Source organism: Canis lupus, chromosome 3 (assembly GCF_048164855.1).
Source record: "Canis lupus baileyi chromosome 3, mCanLup2.hap1, whole genome shotgun sequence".
Lineage (NCBI taxonomy): Eukaryota > Metazoa > Chordata > Mammalia > Carnivora > Canidae > Canis > Canis lupus.
In genome coordinates this window covers 54,899,967-54,915,750 of record NC_132840.1, presented here as the reverse complement: position 1 = coordinate 54,915,750, position 15,784 = coordinate 54,899,967, and the positions used below count along the sequence as shown (strand labels likewise).

Sequence of the window (15,784 nt, the reverse complement as noted above, 5' to 3'; positions counted from 1 at the left end):
TTGGTTATTCCATATGTTATTATCAAAACATCTGAGTTTACTAACCAAGGATTGTTGCTATGTTGGAGTTTTGGCTACGAGAGGGAGTGCATGCATGTGTGTGTTTGCATTTCTTTGTCACTCGTGGCTTTTATTCACAGAAAGTCTGATCTGGTCCCCATTAGGCGGCAATCCCTGTTAGGCTTTCTCAGAGCAGGTCCTGCAGGGGTGACATCTGACCTGTGTGTTGTCAGAAGCACCCCTGCCGGCATAGACATCCCCAGTCCGGGTAGCAGATGGTGCTGGGCGGGTCTGAGGGGTAGGATGTGTGTGCAGCTGCCTCAGGGAGAGGTCGGAGTGCTGAAACGTGCATCGCCAAGACCCAGGGGCTGGTTTCTGGGCATTTCTATCTGGCGAGAAGCAAAGAGCAGCTCTGAGTCTCAGGGGCGGCTGGCAAGGTTGTTTTTTTTTTTAAATATTTATTTATTCATGAGAGACACAGAGAGAGGCAGAGACACAGGCAGAGGGAGAAGCAGGCTCCCTGCGGGGAGCCCAATGTGGGACTCGATCCCAGGACCCCAGATCACGACTTGAACCGAAGGCAGGCGCTAAACCACTGAGCCACCCGGGTGCCCAAGGTTGGTTTCTGTATCAGAAGCAATTTGACCACTCTGGACTGCTGAAGGGAGATGGGCAGGGGTAAAGAAGGTCCTGGGGCAGTTCCCCCCATGACAGCTTGGGGGACTATAGGACAGAAGGACGTGGGGGATGGCCGAAGCCTGGTAACATCCAGAGTCTTCTCTCTCCCTCACTTGCTGGTCCCACTCATGTTGTCCTCGTTGCTCATCTTTGAAAAACATTGCTCATTTCACACCCTTTCTGTAGTTTGTTTATTACGAAGACCATATGTTCCCTTCATTCTTTACACGTAAAATTAGACCATTCCATGTGTGTTTTTTTTTTTTTTTTTTTTTACCAACTACACATCTCTTGCTCCTTACGGAGATTCGCGGCTCATTATAAAGACAGACTCTATCTCTGTTTAATATGGTGCAAGCCTGCAAGAAGAATGCAGCCTCGCTTAGCTTTAGTAGGCTCTAAATGCAGATAAATCAAAGAAAAAATCATTCCTTTTCATTTTTAAAAAATATTTTATTTATTTATTCACAAGAGGCACAGAGAGAGAGGCAGAGACACAGGCAGAGGGAGAAGCAGGCTCCCTGCAGGGAGCCCGCTGTGGAACTTGGTCCCAGGACCCCGGGGTCAGGCCCTGAGCCGAAGGCAGACACTCAACCACTGAGGCACCCAGGCGCCCCTGATACACAGTTTTTACCAAAACATCACCATGCTTTTCCCAAGGAGGCAGCAAATTATTGGACTAAATACTCGGGTCTGTTTTCTGAAGCCATGGATGGCAGGCTGTTAACTCGTACCCCGGAGAGCCGACCTGCTCTGGGAGCCCATTTAGGATCGCTTTGGACAGCACCCTGAAGGCCTCAGGGTTTCTTGTTTGTCTCTGGTTTTCCCCCATTGAGTCTGCTCAGTGGGAAACTGGGAACCACTCCAGCTGGACTCCCCACAGAGACTCAAAACCTGGTTGTGACACCCGCTCTGTTGTTCCGGGCTGACTAGTGCAGGAACAGGGCTGTCAGCTGGGTGGTGGGCCCTGACCTCAAGGAGGAAGGCAGTGTGGATTTCAGGATGCATCCATGATATTGGGAAATCCCTTTTGTCCTGGAAGAATATAGTACGGCATCCAAGTAAGGAAATAAAATGGGGGTGCCCATGTGGAATAGAAAAACTACTTTTAGAGACAACATGCTCTTAAGTAAGGGAGTGTTAAGTTTGAAAGTTTAAAGTGTGTGGTCCATTCAGAAACCATTGATGCCTCATTTGCGTGTACTAAAGATTACGGGATCGGTGATGAGCGTAGGCTCTGGAACCTGAGCCTCCCTTTGCCACTTCCGAGCTGTGTGTCCTTGGGAAAGTTGCTTAACCTCTCTGTGCTTCAGTCGCCTCGTCTGCAAAAAGGGGGATGATACTGGTGGTTACCAGTAGTAGGAGGGTTAATAGAGCCACGATGGTTAGAACAACGCCCACTTCATAGTCAACGCTGTGTCCACATCAGCTATTTTGCTATTAGCTGCTTTTCTTGAGCTGGTACAACGAGCAGGGTGGACTCCGTCAGTGGTTCTGCATCCTGGATGGACATCCTGACAGCTGGGCCTCTCCCTGTCTCCCTCTCCCCTTGGAAACAGAATCTATGGGAGGAGGGCTGAGACATCTGTGTGCTTAGAAAAGCTTCCCTTGTGATTCTGGAGCAGAGTGAGGCTGAGAACCAAGGGAACACTTGGTCCTAAGATGCCTTCCGACTTGCACATTGGCTTTCTGTTTCCATCTCCAGGTGTGTTAGCTTCCCTTCCCATGCTCAGTGCACTGACATGTGTGATTAAACCTTCTTTTAAAAAAATTGGGGTGAGGGCACTTTGGTGGCTCAGCGGTTGAGCGTCTGCCTTCGGCTCAGGGCATGATTCTAGGGTCCTGGGATCAAGTCCCGCATCGGGCTCTCTGCTCAGCAGAGAGCCTGCTTCCCCCTCTGCCTGTGTCTGCAGCGTCCCTCGCTTGTGCATGCTCTCCTTCTCTCTCCTTCTCTCTTTCTTTTTCAAATAAATAAAATCTTTGTTAAAAAAATTGAGGTAGAAGTCACATAACGTAAAACTAACCATTTTAAAGTGTACAGTTTGGGGGCAGGTACATGACCATGTTGCGCAGCCACCGCCTCTGTCTAGTTCCTATTTCATCACCCAAAGGAGAACCTGAGACCCTCCCCTGCACCTGGCACCCCCAATCTGCTTTCCATGTCTGTGGCTCTATGTATTCTGGATTTAGCTGTCTATCCACTGATGAATGTTTGGGTTGTGCCCACCCTTGGTCTTGGCAAAAGTACTGCTATGAACATCAGTGTGCACGTACTTGTGTCAATACCTGTCTTCGTCTCCTTTTGGGTATGTGTCTGGGAGGGGAATTGCTGGATCCCATGGCAATTCTTTTTTTTCTTTTTTTAAGATTTTATTTATTTATTCATGAGAGACACACAGAGAGAGAGGCAGAGACACAGGCAGAGGGAGAAGCAGGCTCCCCACGGGGAGCCTGATGCAGTCCTCAATCCCAGGACCCCGGGATCATGACCTGAGCCTAAGGCAGGCACTCAACCGCTGAGCCCCCCGAGCGTCCCTCACATGGCAATTCTATGTTTAGCTTTTTGAGGATCTGCCTAACTGTTTGAGTGCAATTCAGCTTGAAATTCTTTTTTTTTTGTCCTCACAGATCTTCCTTGACCTGTCCCCACTGCCTGAAGCAGAGCAACACCTTTGACCCCTTCCTCTGCGTGTCCCTACCAATCCCCTTGCGCCAGACGAGGTACGTGAGTGTCCTGCGTGGTGAAGTTGACACCTGCCCATTAGTCCTTCCTGGGGTCCCTCTGGCCTCGTACCTGCAGTGCTGTCAGTTGCGCGTCTCGGCCAGCATTTCTGTACAAACAAGCCTTGGAAAGCTGGCGATGTCCGCCGATTGAATGTGACAAAGTGAAAGGTCACCGCGTCCCCTCTTTAGCTGAGGAAGGAAGTATCCACGGTGCCTCTGTTGGCACCATCTCCGGGCTTACGTCTCTGGCCGACTCAGAAGCTAGCACCAGCTTCTGGGCTTCTCGACACCTCTCAGCAGACTAGGGGCCAATCTGAAAAAAATCTGTCACCACCTGCTTTTCCCCTGCTTTGTTTCCAGATCCTTTTGGCTATCTCTGAAGCAGCAGGGAAACTGTTTCTTTAAGGACCAAGGGAAAAAGGGGAGGGGCTGTCAAAGGAGAAGAGGAAAGCAGGAAAGAGCAGGGTAGGGTCGAGGTAAGAGGTGTGGCGGGCTCGGCTTTATGGCCCTTTTTGTTTTTGGGTTTTTTTTTTTAAAGATGTTATTTATTTATTTATGAGAGACACAGAGAGAGAGGCAGAGACACAGGCAGAGGGAGAAGCAGGTTCCATGCAGGGAGCTTGATGTGGGACTCGATCCCAGGATCCCGGGATCCCATGCCCTGAGCTGAAGGCAGCTGTTCAACCACTGAGCCACCCAGGTGTCCCATCGGCTTTATGGCCCTTAAGGCACCTGGCCAATGTCCATGTCACTGAAGTCTGGGGGTCCTATGCTGGTGCTGAGACAGTGGCATTTCTTCCTCCACCTCCGAAAATACCATCTCTCTTGCCCTCCACCCCGTTGACAGTGCCCTGTCCTTAGGATGCACCTGCGGAGATAAAGCTTCCCAGAGTCATTCCCAGCAACTGAATCCTCATTTCTGCTCTGGGTTCCTGAGCTGCTCATCCTCTGTTTGGCACGGCTGCACACGGGCTGGTCCTTCCTTCAGCGACATGACCAGGGGATGCCTCCTGACGGACGTAGCATAGCACAGTGTTTGGGATCGCTGACTTTAGGGCTAGTCTGCTATGGAGTTCAAGTCCCAGCTCTGCCAGCAGGCTGTGAGAATCCGACAGTTATTGCAGGAAGGAGCCGGAGGAGTGGGCCCCAGTGTGTGTGTGGGCACAATAGGCAGTACGACTAGAGATTCTAGAGAGTGTCCAAGGGAAAAGCGGGCGGCGGGTGGCAGGAGGGGCGGGGAGGAGGGGAGTGCTGTGCAGAAGGGCAAGTATCCTATTACCAAGGGGAATTTCAATAAGGGGGTGGGGGGCATCAGTAGTGTCAAACTGTAGTGGAAGAGGCTTGACTGTTTTACATCTCAAATTGCAGTTTGTTTTTGCCTAATGTGACCTATTTAACAAACAGAAGCTTGAGATTGCAGGTCTGTACTGTGATTTTTAATCAAGTACCTTTTGTTTTTAACTAGCTAGAAAGTTATAGGGAGCAGAGACTCTGGGAGAGTTGGCTCTCCGTTTCCACCTGGTGACAGCGTACCTAAAGTACAGTGACCCTACCAGAAAGCAGAGAACCTGCCTAAGTGTTGGACATGACCCAATGGTAATGGGGTTGGCAGTTCATGTCCACCCTTTAAGGATATGGACACCTTCCTGTTTTCCAGATTCTTGAGCGTCACCTTGGTCTTCCCCTCCAAGAGCCAGCGGTTCCTGCGGGTTGGCCTGGCCGTGCCAATCCTCAGCACAGTGGCAGCCCTGAGGAAGATGGTTTCAGAGGAAGGCGACGTCCCTGCAGATGAGGTGTGATGCAATCGCACAGGGGCCAGGCTAGCAGTCTGGGGCCATTTAGACTAATTTCTGGTTCCCTGAGGTGACTCCCTGGTGACTCATGAGTTTCCGTTCAATCGGCCGCCCCTGGTGCCTTGATGACTGAGCCTTGAGCTCTCCCTGCATTTGCACAGAGTTACCAGAAAAGGGCAAAGACAGTGCTGATGATCACGATCTTAGTAATTCCAATGACAGCAATGCCCAGTAGTGCTTCTCAAGTGCTGGGCGCTTTGTATTGCGACCCTTGTATTCACAGCCAATGCGGCCCTGGTGACCACCTTGTGGAGTTGATACGGTTATCCTTGTTTGATCCATGAGCAAAGAGGAGGCACGGAGGGGTTAAGTGACCCAGGACCACACAGCTAGGCAGCGCTGACACAGGGTTTGATGCAGATGGTTTGATTCCAAAGCCTGGAATGCTGCTGTATAGTTTCACTCCTGAGATTATAAACCAGGATGCCGAAGGGGCCGTAAATAAAACATGAGGAGCTACTGAGGATGCGTAACACCTCAGTGCCGGAGTCTTGGTAAAGAGGCTGGATCTGCAATGACTTTGGAGGCAGAACTCGTAACGGGGGACCCCGTGCACAGGCCATGTGGGGGTGACGGTGGTCGACAGCCAGGTGGTGTCATGGGAAGGGTTTAGAATAGGGCTTTTCTATTTTGTGACCTTGGGCAAAGTAAGCAATTGGTCCCCTGTGTCTTTAACTAGGAAATGCAAATTTTACACCTCCCCAATGACCTCATGTCATATTTTTTTTCAAATTAAAAAAACTTTTTTGTAGCCTTTCTGTTAAGGAAAGACATGCACCCAGTAAGAGGTACACACCTTGAGGTTATAGCTTGTTGAATTTTTACACATGCATCCATCCAGGTAACCGCCACGGTCACTCAGTCTGTGGGCTCCTTCCTGCCCCTCACCCCCAATCAATGCCTCTGATTTTATCCCCAAATTTAGGAGGATCTCAAGTCAGGGGGAAAAGTGTATATCTTACTCAGTGAACTCAAAGTGTTCTTTGGGGGTATATTGAGAGAGAGAAAGAGAGAGAGAGAGAATGGGACAGTGGGTGAGTCTTGAGAAAAGAATTAGCAGTAAAAAAAAAAACAATACCAAAAGGCAGATGTGACATAGAGTTTGAATAATTATGAGTAAAGGAATTGTCAGGAATTTAAGAAGTATGATGTGTTTGTTCAGGGAGGTAGGAGTCATTTGGCCTTTGGGTTGGAGTTTAAAAATCTGTTTTGATATTTTAACTGGCAGGGTTATTCCACTTACGTTACCTACACTCATGAATATATTTGGATTTATTTATATCCTCTTATTTTATACTTTCTGTTTGCCCTGCTTTTTCTTTGTTTCCTTTTCCTCTCCTTTGCTGCTGCTTTTCTGTCGAGCAATTTTTGTTCCATCTCTTCAGGCTTGGGATGTATATGTATTCTATTTCTATGCTTATTTGGTGGTTATCCTTAAAATGCCAACATGTAGAATTAGCAAGGTCGTGTTTTAATTTTCCCAAACAATGCAAGGATCGTGGTGTGTTTTAATCTCCCTCCAACCTTTTTGGTTATTGTTGTGGATGGATATGATTGTCCAGAGTTTTAATCCCTCCTCCCTGGTTGTATTACTTATACTAGTTGTTATTATTATGGATTTATAGAGTCAGTGCATTATTTACATTTACCAATGTTTACCATTTTCTTCGGCTTGTCATTTCTTCTTACAACTCTAGTTTTTTTGTTTTTTTTTCTTGGATTCAGTTTGTTTGTTTTAACCCTGAAATTTATGTCTTACCAGAGAATTTCCCAGCCAATGTGCCTTGAATGGCTTAGGTTTGTTGACATGTTGGTTTGCTCAGCCCTTGAGGTGACAGGACCCTCAAGGCGGTCACCCCTCTGCTCTGTTATGTGAGCAATCGCTGCTGCTTGGCTGAGTGTGTTCCATAAATATATGTTCCCTGGATGCCATGATGTAAGAAAAGTTGGCAAAGGCTATTTAGTTCTTTCAGTAGCGATCCGTTAATGGTCAACAGTTTTAATCTGAAGAGAGCTTTATTTTATTCCTAGGGATCACATGATAGTTTAGCTGGGTATAAACTTGAGGTTCCCCCCCCCCAATTGTCTTCCCCCATCCCTTCTCTTTAGCAGTTTGAGATCCTGTTGTTTCCATTGAGATGTCTGTGGTCAATGTAATTGTTATACTTCCTCTGTTTTATCATGAATAATAAGCAGCATTTCTCACTTTTATCATGAATGATAAACAGCATTTCTTACTTAGAAGGGAGGAAAAGAGTAAAAGAGACCATCAGTCACTTTTAGATTTCTTGCTTAAGTCCCCTTGGAGAAATCCAGAGGGAAAATGATCCTCCTCATTCCAGGTGATCTTGGTTGAACTGTGTCCCAATGGATTCCAGCGGTCGTTCTTTGATGAAGAGGACCTGAATACCATCTCAGAGGGAGATAATGTGTACGCCTTCCATGCTCCTCCACCCCCTGGTCAGGAGACACTCTCAGGTACAGTAGTGCGTTGCATAATTTTATGGATATTATGAGTCATACGTTTGAGCGGGTACTCCTTGCATGCTAAGGCATAAGATGTATTTAATTTTAGTACTTGGACCTGTCAGGCTGTTTTTCCCTGATGTTTGCTGTATAGATGGTTGATAAAAATTAGTCAGTCAGGGGTTCTCAAAACCATGGTGAATATCAGACTCATGTGGAAAGCTTGTTAAGGCTAAGTTCTGGGTCCTCCACACTGAGTTTCTGGTTCAGTTTCTGGTCTGGGGTGGGACCCGAGAATTACCATGTCTAACAAGTTCTCAGGCGATGCTGCTGCTGCTCTTGAGACCACAGTTGAGAATGAGAATCATGATTCAGAATAGGTCCTGGGGTGATCTTTGTCTTTAGGACTCTTGTAGTTCAAAGTCTGTGCTCGAAATCAAATGTTTACAGATTGGAGCAGTAGATGGCCAAAGAGGTTATTAAATGACTGTTGTTAACCATCCCACTCCCTGAACTTTGGACTGACCAAGAAGTCAGTATCTGATGGTCTTTGATTGCAGTTCAGTATATATTCTGGCCCAATCAGCTGGTCAAGAAGGCTGGTATTTGGAGGATTGGTCTGCCAGTGTTGCCATAGAGCTCAGGTGAATCCTGTGCCCTGGTCCCTATCCTCAGCCAACCTCGGTGGCAGGTGGTGGGAGCCAGGGATCTGTGGTTGCTCTGAGTCAACAAGGAACCCCTGGGCAGGGCATTGACTGGCCCTGATTATATAATTCAATGAAAAGACCCTCATTTCAGGTTCAATCAAAGGAGACACACCTGTGCTTCAAAAGTCTGATTTTTCAGGATGATCAGAAATTGAGGATAGTTTAATTCTTCCTCCTCCTCAAGGGTAGAGGTTCTTACCTTCCCTCTGTGTTTCTTTTGTTGGCTGAGGAAACCAGAGCCAACTCGTGGCTCTCTGATTCAGGCATAAAAGCAACCAAAATCATTTTGGTGTATTTTTCAGATTTTTTTTTTTTTAATTTTTCAGATTGACTTTGGGAAGTGTTAATTAAAATCCCTGCCTACGTTTTAACATTACTGGCTGAACACAATGGCAAATTCGCTACCACATATGTGATCTTCCTTTACCACATACCCGATGGCACAAGTGCCACGGATCTTGATATCTCTTTCCTTAGAGTGCTTTAGTGTCTCCCAATGGTGGTTAATAGATGCTCAAGGAGAAGAGGGGCTAGAGAGACCAGGCTGTGCCCCCAGCAAATTCTTTAAGAATATGAACATAATTCTCTCTCTTTAGCTCATCCATGTGGTTTGTCGGTGTCCCCACGTTTGGCAGCCCGTGAAGGGCAGCGAGTACCCCTGTCTGTCCCCAGCAAGAATAAGGTGCTAATCCTCATCTGTAACTTGGTGGGGTCAGGGCAACAGGCCAGCAGGTATGTATAACTTCATCTTCCTTTTACATGATGTGTGGACATGTGTAGACTCAGGCTTGGAATTCTATCTAGAATAATTCTAATTTGATAAAAGCAAGCATGCATTCTCAAGGTTAATCAATTAGGATTTAGGGTACTTTCTGACCAAAAGGTTCATCAATAGCTGCCTTAAACAGATGGCAAATGTCGCCCCTTAGCAATTAAACCTCAGAGACTTTCCTGTTGATTTCAGGAACAATTATTACGACTTTCACCACTGTCGTTTTATATTGTGTTGTAAGGCCTGGTCAGGGGAGGAAGACAAGGGGAAAAACTGGCCATAAGAAAAGAAGAGATAAAATGACCACTGTCTGCAGATTATATCGTGGCCTGTCCAGGGGGCCGAGAACTGGGAAGTGATCAGAAGTTGTGGAAGGGTTTGGGTGTGGTTACATAACAAATAGGCAAAACCAGATCATTTTTGTAACCAGTTCAAATTAAACGCTTGAAAGCTATAACTCCAACCTAAAGTGTCTATACTGATTGATAAAATGTTTGTAAAATTCATCTGGAATTATAAACTCATAAGGATAGAAAATATTGGGGAAAGGAGGAAGGAAGAGGGGTTGCTTTATTAAACTAGAATAAAGTCTCAATTATTAAAAATATGACATAGGCTATATAAATAGCAATAGTTTTTGAAGCCAAAAAAATTGTAATATCTGTGGAAAAAAAATTTTTTTTCCATTTGAATCAGTGTAACAGGATAGGCTGAAGTATATTTGAGTGTTATATGATAAAAATGGTACATTTCATATTATTTAAGAGTGAATAAATTATTTAGTATATAAGGGTAGGGCAAATTGATTTCTTTCTTTTTATTTTTTATGATCAATTTTATACTTCTGCCGTAGATTCACGTTTAAATTCTAGACTGATTAAAAGGAAACCATAAGATAACTTGAAGATAATGTAGGGAGATATTTATGTTTTTGGGCAGGAGGAGTCTTTTAATGCCTAAGGTACAGAAGGTTATAAAGGAAAAGACTAATATTTTAGATGCATTTAAAATTTTAAGCACAAATGAGAAAAAAATATTCACATCACATGACAAACGAGAAAAAATACATCATGTGACAGGTGAAGGGTGCATAAGCCATGGTATAAAACTCAGCTCGGAAATTAGTGAGAGAGATAACTCTTGGTAAAATGAGGCCGGGAGATTTACCTTAATTCACAAAAGAAATACAAGCATCAGTTAAAATACTCAGCTTTGTTAGTCATGATTCTAATTGTAACAGCAAGAGGCTCTTCACCTTTCAGGTCAGTAAAAGACTTTTACAACTTGATAATGTTCACTCTGGGCAGGTGTCAACGGAATGGGGCACACCTGCCACTGTACACTGGTGTGGCTTCTCGGGAGGGCAGCCGGCTTACACATCACTTTGGTCTCGCGCATTTCCGCTTCTGGAAATTTATTCCACAGAAATAATCAGTCATGCGCACATAGAGTTGTCTGTGTAAGCACATATATGTAGCTCTCACCATAAGCAGGCACCATAAGTTAAAATTTAAAAGATTGGAAGCAATCTGAATGCCAGACAGTAGAGAAAAATGTGAATAAGCCGACTGTGGGCAGCACAGTGCCTTTGCCCTTCCAGATGCACTAGCTCAGGTTTGAGCTGGGTTTCTGCAGAGTTTGTTCGACAGCGTCACAGTCTTATCCCTTCGGGTCTTCCTACAGCCTTGCGTGGGTGGTCGTGATTTGTCCGGTGGTGCCCATGGCTGAGCCGGAACTGTGGCCAGAGCCACCTCTGGCTCACCATGGTGCGTTCATAGCTTGGGACATGGGAAACACTCTCCCCAGAATGCTCTTGATGAACAAAAGCATCAGTGCATCAGCTGGATTGGCTTCCCTCTGGGTTCATCACTGCCTCCATTTCCTCTGGCTGCCGTGTTCTCTTCCTCTGTTATGGGGAAGAGTCTCCCAGCTGGCTGAGCTTTGCAGCCATCTGTTTGCACCACCACGTCTCTCTTTGGCTTTGCATTTCTGGGCCTCTGTTTATACCACCGCGTGTCCATTTGCAACAAGGTGCTTCGAGGAGTGGTTTGGTGCCGTGCTTGGCGCTTAGCTCTTACTCAATGGAGAGGTGCTCCTGAGCACAGCCAATGCTCGTGGCTGTTGAGTAGCGTTGGTTGTTCCGCTACTGACATAACCGGAAGCCTTGAATGTTTCAGGTTCGGGCCACCTTTCCTGCTCAGGGAAGACAGAGCCATCACCTGGGTCCAGCTCCAGCAGCGCATTCTCAGTAATGTCCGCTGTGTCATGAAGAGTGAGGTCCCCATCCAGGTCAGAGCGTGTGTGTGTGTGTGTGTGTGTGTGTGTGTGTGTGTGTGTGTGGCGGGGGATGGAGATGAGGGTAGGGATCTAGGAGGAGCTCAAGATAGACCACCATTTGCTGTTAATGAGAGCCACCCAGGTGCCCCAAATAAATAAAACCTTAAAAAAAAAAAAAACCCAGCTTTGATCATATGTGAGGAAGTAACCATTCTGTGGCCTCTGCTGTTTTATTCTTTGCACCATTACAAAATACCTTTCACGGACAGAGTCTTTTTCTTGTTAAATCTCTAAAAACACCACTGGAATAGGATTTACGCTGTTCTTTTCTGTTTTGTATATTTACTTAGGGTTTTTCCTGGAGAGCAGGGGTCTCATAAATTGTAACTTACATGTTTGGATTCAGAATTTCAGGGGGCTTGAGGTATAACTCATGTGGAAAATATACTCGAGGTATGATTTTCTGTGGCAAATGTAAATGGAGGTTTATGTCCAAATGTGAAAATCTAGGTATTACAATAATTTTATCTGGTTTTTTAAAAACTGAGATTGGGGCACCTGGGTGGCTCAGTGGTTGAGTGTCTGCCTTCAGCTCAGGGTGTGACCCTGGGGTCCTGGAATCGAGTCCCACATTGGGCTCCTCACAGGGAGCCTGCTTCTCCCCCTGCCTGTGTCTCTGCCTCTCTCTGTATGTCTCTCATGAATGAATAAATTTTAAAAAATCTTTAAAAAATTAAAAAAAAATGGTTGTGGGGTTCCTAAGGATGGCCTATCCGTGTAACCCACAACGCTTTAGTACCATATTAAAACCCTGACTCCATATGGTCATACTTTGAATACATTCAGAATTCTCAACCTTGAGCAGAAGAGATTAAAATCAGTGCAGGTTCTAGAATGAGTTTCCCTAGCTAAGAACAGAAGATAGGAGAACGTCTTCCAAAAATGGCCAATTTGCTGGGCAGAGTGAATTCATTCGAATCATGAAAAGATAGAGATCTGTCACTGCCAAGACATTTATACGCGATCACTTTGCAAACTTGCTCTGTGTGCAGGTGGGGTAAGCTGCCTCCACGCCGGACCACTGCCTAAATCGTGTTGATTATGTTGCTGTCCAAACAGCCAAGGACTATTAGGAAAAAGAACTGCAACCCCACCCTCCGCTTTGCTGCCCCCAGATTTAAGAAATAGTCTCCTTAGGAAGTACAACCCTCCCCTGGCCACCCCTGGATCAAAGCCTCTGGAGGCAGCTTGCTTGCCTGCGATCAATTTTGTCCTTGTTGAAACTGTAGGTGAACTAGAGTGTGGCCATGGTCCATGGGGCAAGCTCCCCAGACTTCACGCTTAAGGCTCCCTACAGCTGGCTTCTGCTTCACCTTAGCAGCGTCCCCTTGCCCCCTGCACACATGAGCTGCTGCAGCCAGGGGAGCAGATCGCAGCTGTCTGCATGCGTGTTGGGTCATGTCCAAGCACCGTTGTTCTTTCCTGGAACTGCAATGCCTGTCCTCCTTTCCCTGTGTCTGACCTCAACCTATAGCTCATCAGTGCTTTACAAGTAGAGATGCATCTACTTTTTGCCATCGTCAGGGTTTGGAAGGATATTTCACTGTTTTTCTTGTTAAAGCTAAAGTCACCCGTGAACACTTGAAGAATTATATTTTCAGGATGTGTGGGTGGTGCAGTGGGTGAGGTGAAGCATTCGACTCTTGGTTTTGGCTCAGGTCTGTGACCTTAGGGTTGTGGGATCGAGACCTGAATTGGGCTCTGCACTCAATGTGGAGTCTGCTTGAGATTCTCTATCCCCCTCTCCTCCTGGCTCTCCCCACCATGCATGCTCTCTCTCTCTCAAATAAGTAAATACATCTTTAAACTGTATTTGCTTTACTTGAAGACACCACTGATTTTTTTTTAAGATTTTATTTATTCATGAGAGACACAGAGAGAGAGGCAAAGACACAGGCAGAGGGAGAAGCAGGCTCCATGTAGGGAGCCTGATGTGGGACTCGATCTCAGGTCCCTAGGGTCATGCCTTGAGCTGAAGGCAGACACTTGACCGCTGAGCCACCCAGGCATCCCGACACACCACTTTTTGACTATTGTGAATAACAGTGCTTATGACAGCCTTCAACTTCAGAAATATTAGAATATGAAAATAAATAACATGCATCTTAGAATGAAAACATAGGTAGTATTTCTTTCTGTGGCTTATTTTGTAGTGTATGAATACTTCTTAAGCATTCGGTATGTAAAAAAGACTCTAGCTTGCTTTGATTGCCTCATTTTGGCAACTTGGTGATGATGATAATCATCTTGAGGTAATGTATTAAATGATCTATTCATCATTAATTAACATAACTGAGCGATTTTCTTCCATTGACCGAGCCAGCATCTGCTCCAATTAAATGTACACTATTTAAAAAACACTGTTCATTGTTTGGGAAAATTTAGTGTGTTAAAGAGTGCTAGATTGCTATGGTAAAAGGTACACTGTGTGTCTTTTTTTTTTTTTTTTTTTTTTAGAGGGAGGAGGGGAAGAGGAAGGGAGAGAGATAATTTTAAGCAGGCTCCGAATACAGCAATGAGCCTAATGCAGGGCTCGATCCCACGACCCTGAGATCATGACATGAGCCGAAGTCAAGAGTTGGATACTTAACTGACTGAGCCACCACTCAGATGCCCCTACAATGTGCATCTTCAAAAAAAAAAAAAAAAAAAAAAAAAACCCAAAACCGCCCACAAAACTAAATAAATAAATATTTTAATGTCTTCAGATTTTGAATACTAATTTTTAAGGCAGTACTCAAAATAGACTATAAACATAAAGGATCATGCTCTTTGAACAACTTATCTGTCCTTGACCCAACAGAAGTCAACGTGATGATGACCCACCAACTTTATTTTCTGTCTCTGCAGAACCCGGGATCTCTGTTCTCCGTCCGGGTTGTGGGGCTTTCCCTGGCCTGCAGCTACTTATCCCCACACGACAGTCATCCACTCTGTCACTGGGCAGTTGACAGGTAAGGGGGACATTCCAGTTCTCTTGGTAAGAGAACGAGCGCAACTGTACTTGCCTGGAGTCCTCAGAGGTTCAGCGTCAGTGAATGGATTATAACCCTAGCTACCCCTGGTTGCTTGCCTTGCGGTGTCAGTCACCTATGTTAGGTCCTTGGACACATTTTTGTGCTTTCAACCGTTGTGTCTAGAGAGGTGCTGTGATGGCCACTCAGAGATGTGGGGACGCTGAGGTTCCCGATGATGACTTAACTTGCTCATAGTTTTTAAAAATTTTTTGAAAATTTTTAAAAGATTTTATTTATTTATTTGAGAAAGAGAGAGAGAACATATACAAGCAGGGGTGGGAGAGGGCAGAGGGAGGGGGGGAAGCAGACTTCCGCTGAGCAGGGAACCCGATGCGGGGCTCGATCCCAGGACCCCGGGATCATGATCTGAGCCAACAGCAGCACACGCTTCACTCACTGAGCCCCCAGGTGCCCCTAACTTGCTCATACCCATGTAGCTAAGGGCCCAGCCTGAATCAGAACCCATTTCAGTCTGACTGAGAAACCCAAATTCGTTCAGTTAGCTCAGGCTGCTGAATTCAACCTGAATGTCCCTTCTGGGGTGGAGGAGAATTCTCCCACTGAGCCTTTGGCTCAAACTGTAGAATCCCATGTCTGTGATGGAGGGGGAACACCGGCCTGGCCACCCCTGCAGCCTTCCACCTTGCACGGCCCTGCCAGGCGATGCTCGTGAGCGTCATGATACCCAAGAGGTGGTTTTTCTCTGTAACTTATCTAGGGCTCTGGGTCATTTTCTACAAGATGCAGAGTTACCAATAAACGTCTCTGGTTTTCTGGCTCAGTCCACCAAAGCTGAGTGAATCCATAACATAGGTGCGATACTCTCATTTATAATAAGAAATATATATTTGGTCTTGTGGCCGCAGAGCTCCTAAGGCCCTCGGAATGCCTTTAGTGATAAGTGCTAAAGGTGTCTTATTCTTCGCAACAAGCCCTTTCAACCACACCTGAGTCTGTATTAAGGAGGTTTTTTTTTTTTTTTTTTTTTTTTTAAAAAAAGATTTTATAGATTTATTCATGAGAGACACAGAGAGAGAGGCAGAGACACAGGCAGAGGGAGAAGCAGGCTCCCTGCAGGGAGCCCAATAAGGGACTCAATTGTGGATCCCAGGATCATGCCGTGCCCTGAGCTGAAGGCAGATGCTCAACCACTGAGCCACCCAGGTGCCCCTAATGAGGTCACTTTTGGAAAGAACCTCAGGACAGGGAGGGGTGAGTCGCCAGGGGAAC

General features: G+C 45.9%; 1 protein-coding gene across 1 annotated transcript in view; it reads left to right on the top strand.

Annotated features, from left to right (window-relative positions):
* Window positions 1-15,784, top strand: part of USP43 (ubiquitin specific peptidase 43) — a 50,315-nt gene that overhangs the window by 19,497 nt on the left and 15,034 nt on the right. Inside the window, exons 4-9 of the mRNA XM_072813541.1 lie at window positions 3,307-3,399; window positions 5,060-5,195; window positions 7,598-7,733; window positions 9,025-9,160; window positions 11,378-11,489; window positions 14,388-14,491. Of these exons, the coding sequence (XP_072669642.1) occupies window positions 3,307-3,399; window positions 5,060-5,195; window positions 7,598-7,733; window positions 9,025-9,160; window positions 11,378-11,489; window positions 14,388-14,491 (717 nt within the window). The remainder of the gene's footprint in view (window positions 1-3,306; window positions 3,400-5,059; window positions 5,196-7,597; window positions 7,734-9,024; window positions 9,161-11,377; window positions 11,490-14,387; window positions 14,492-15,784) is intronic.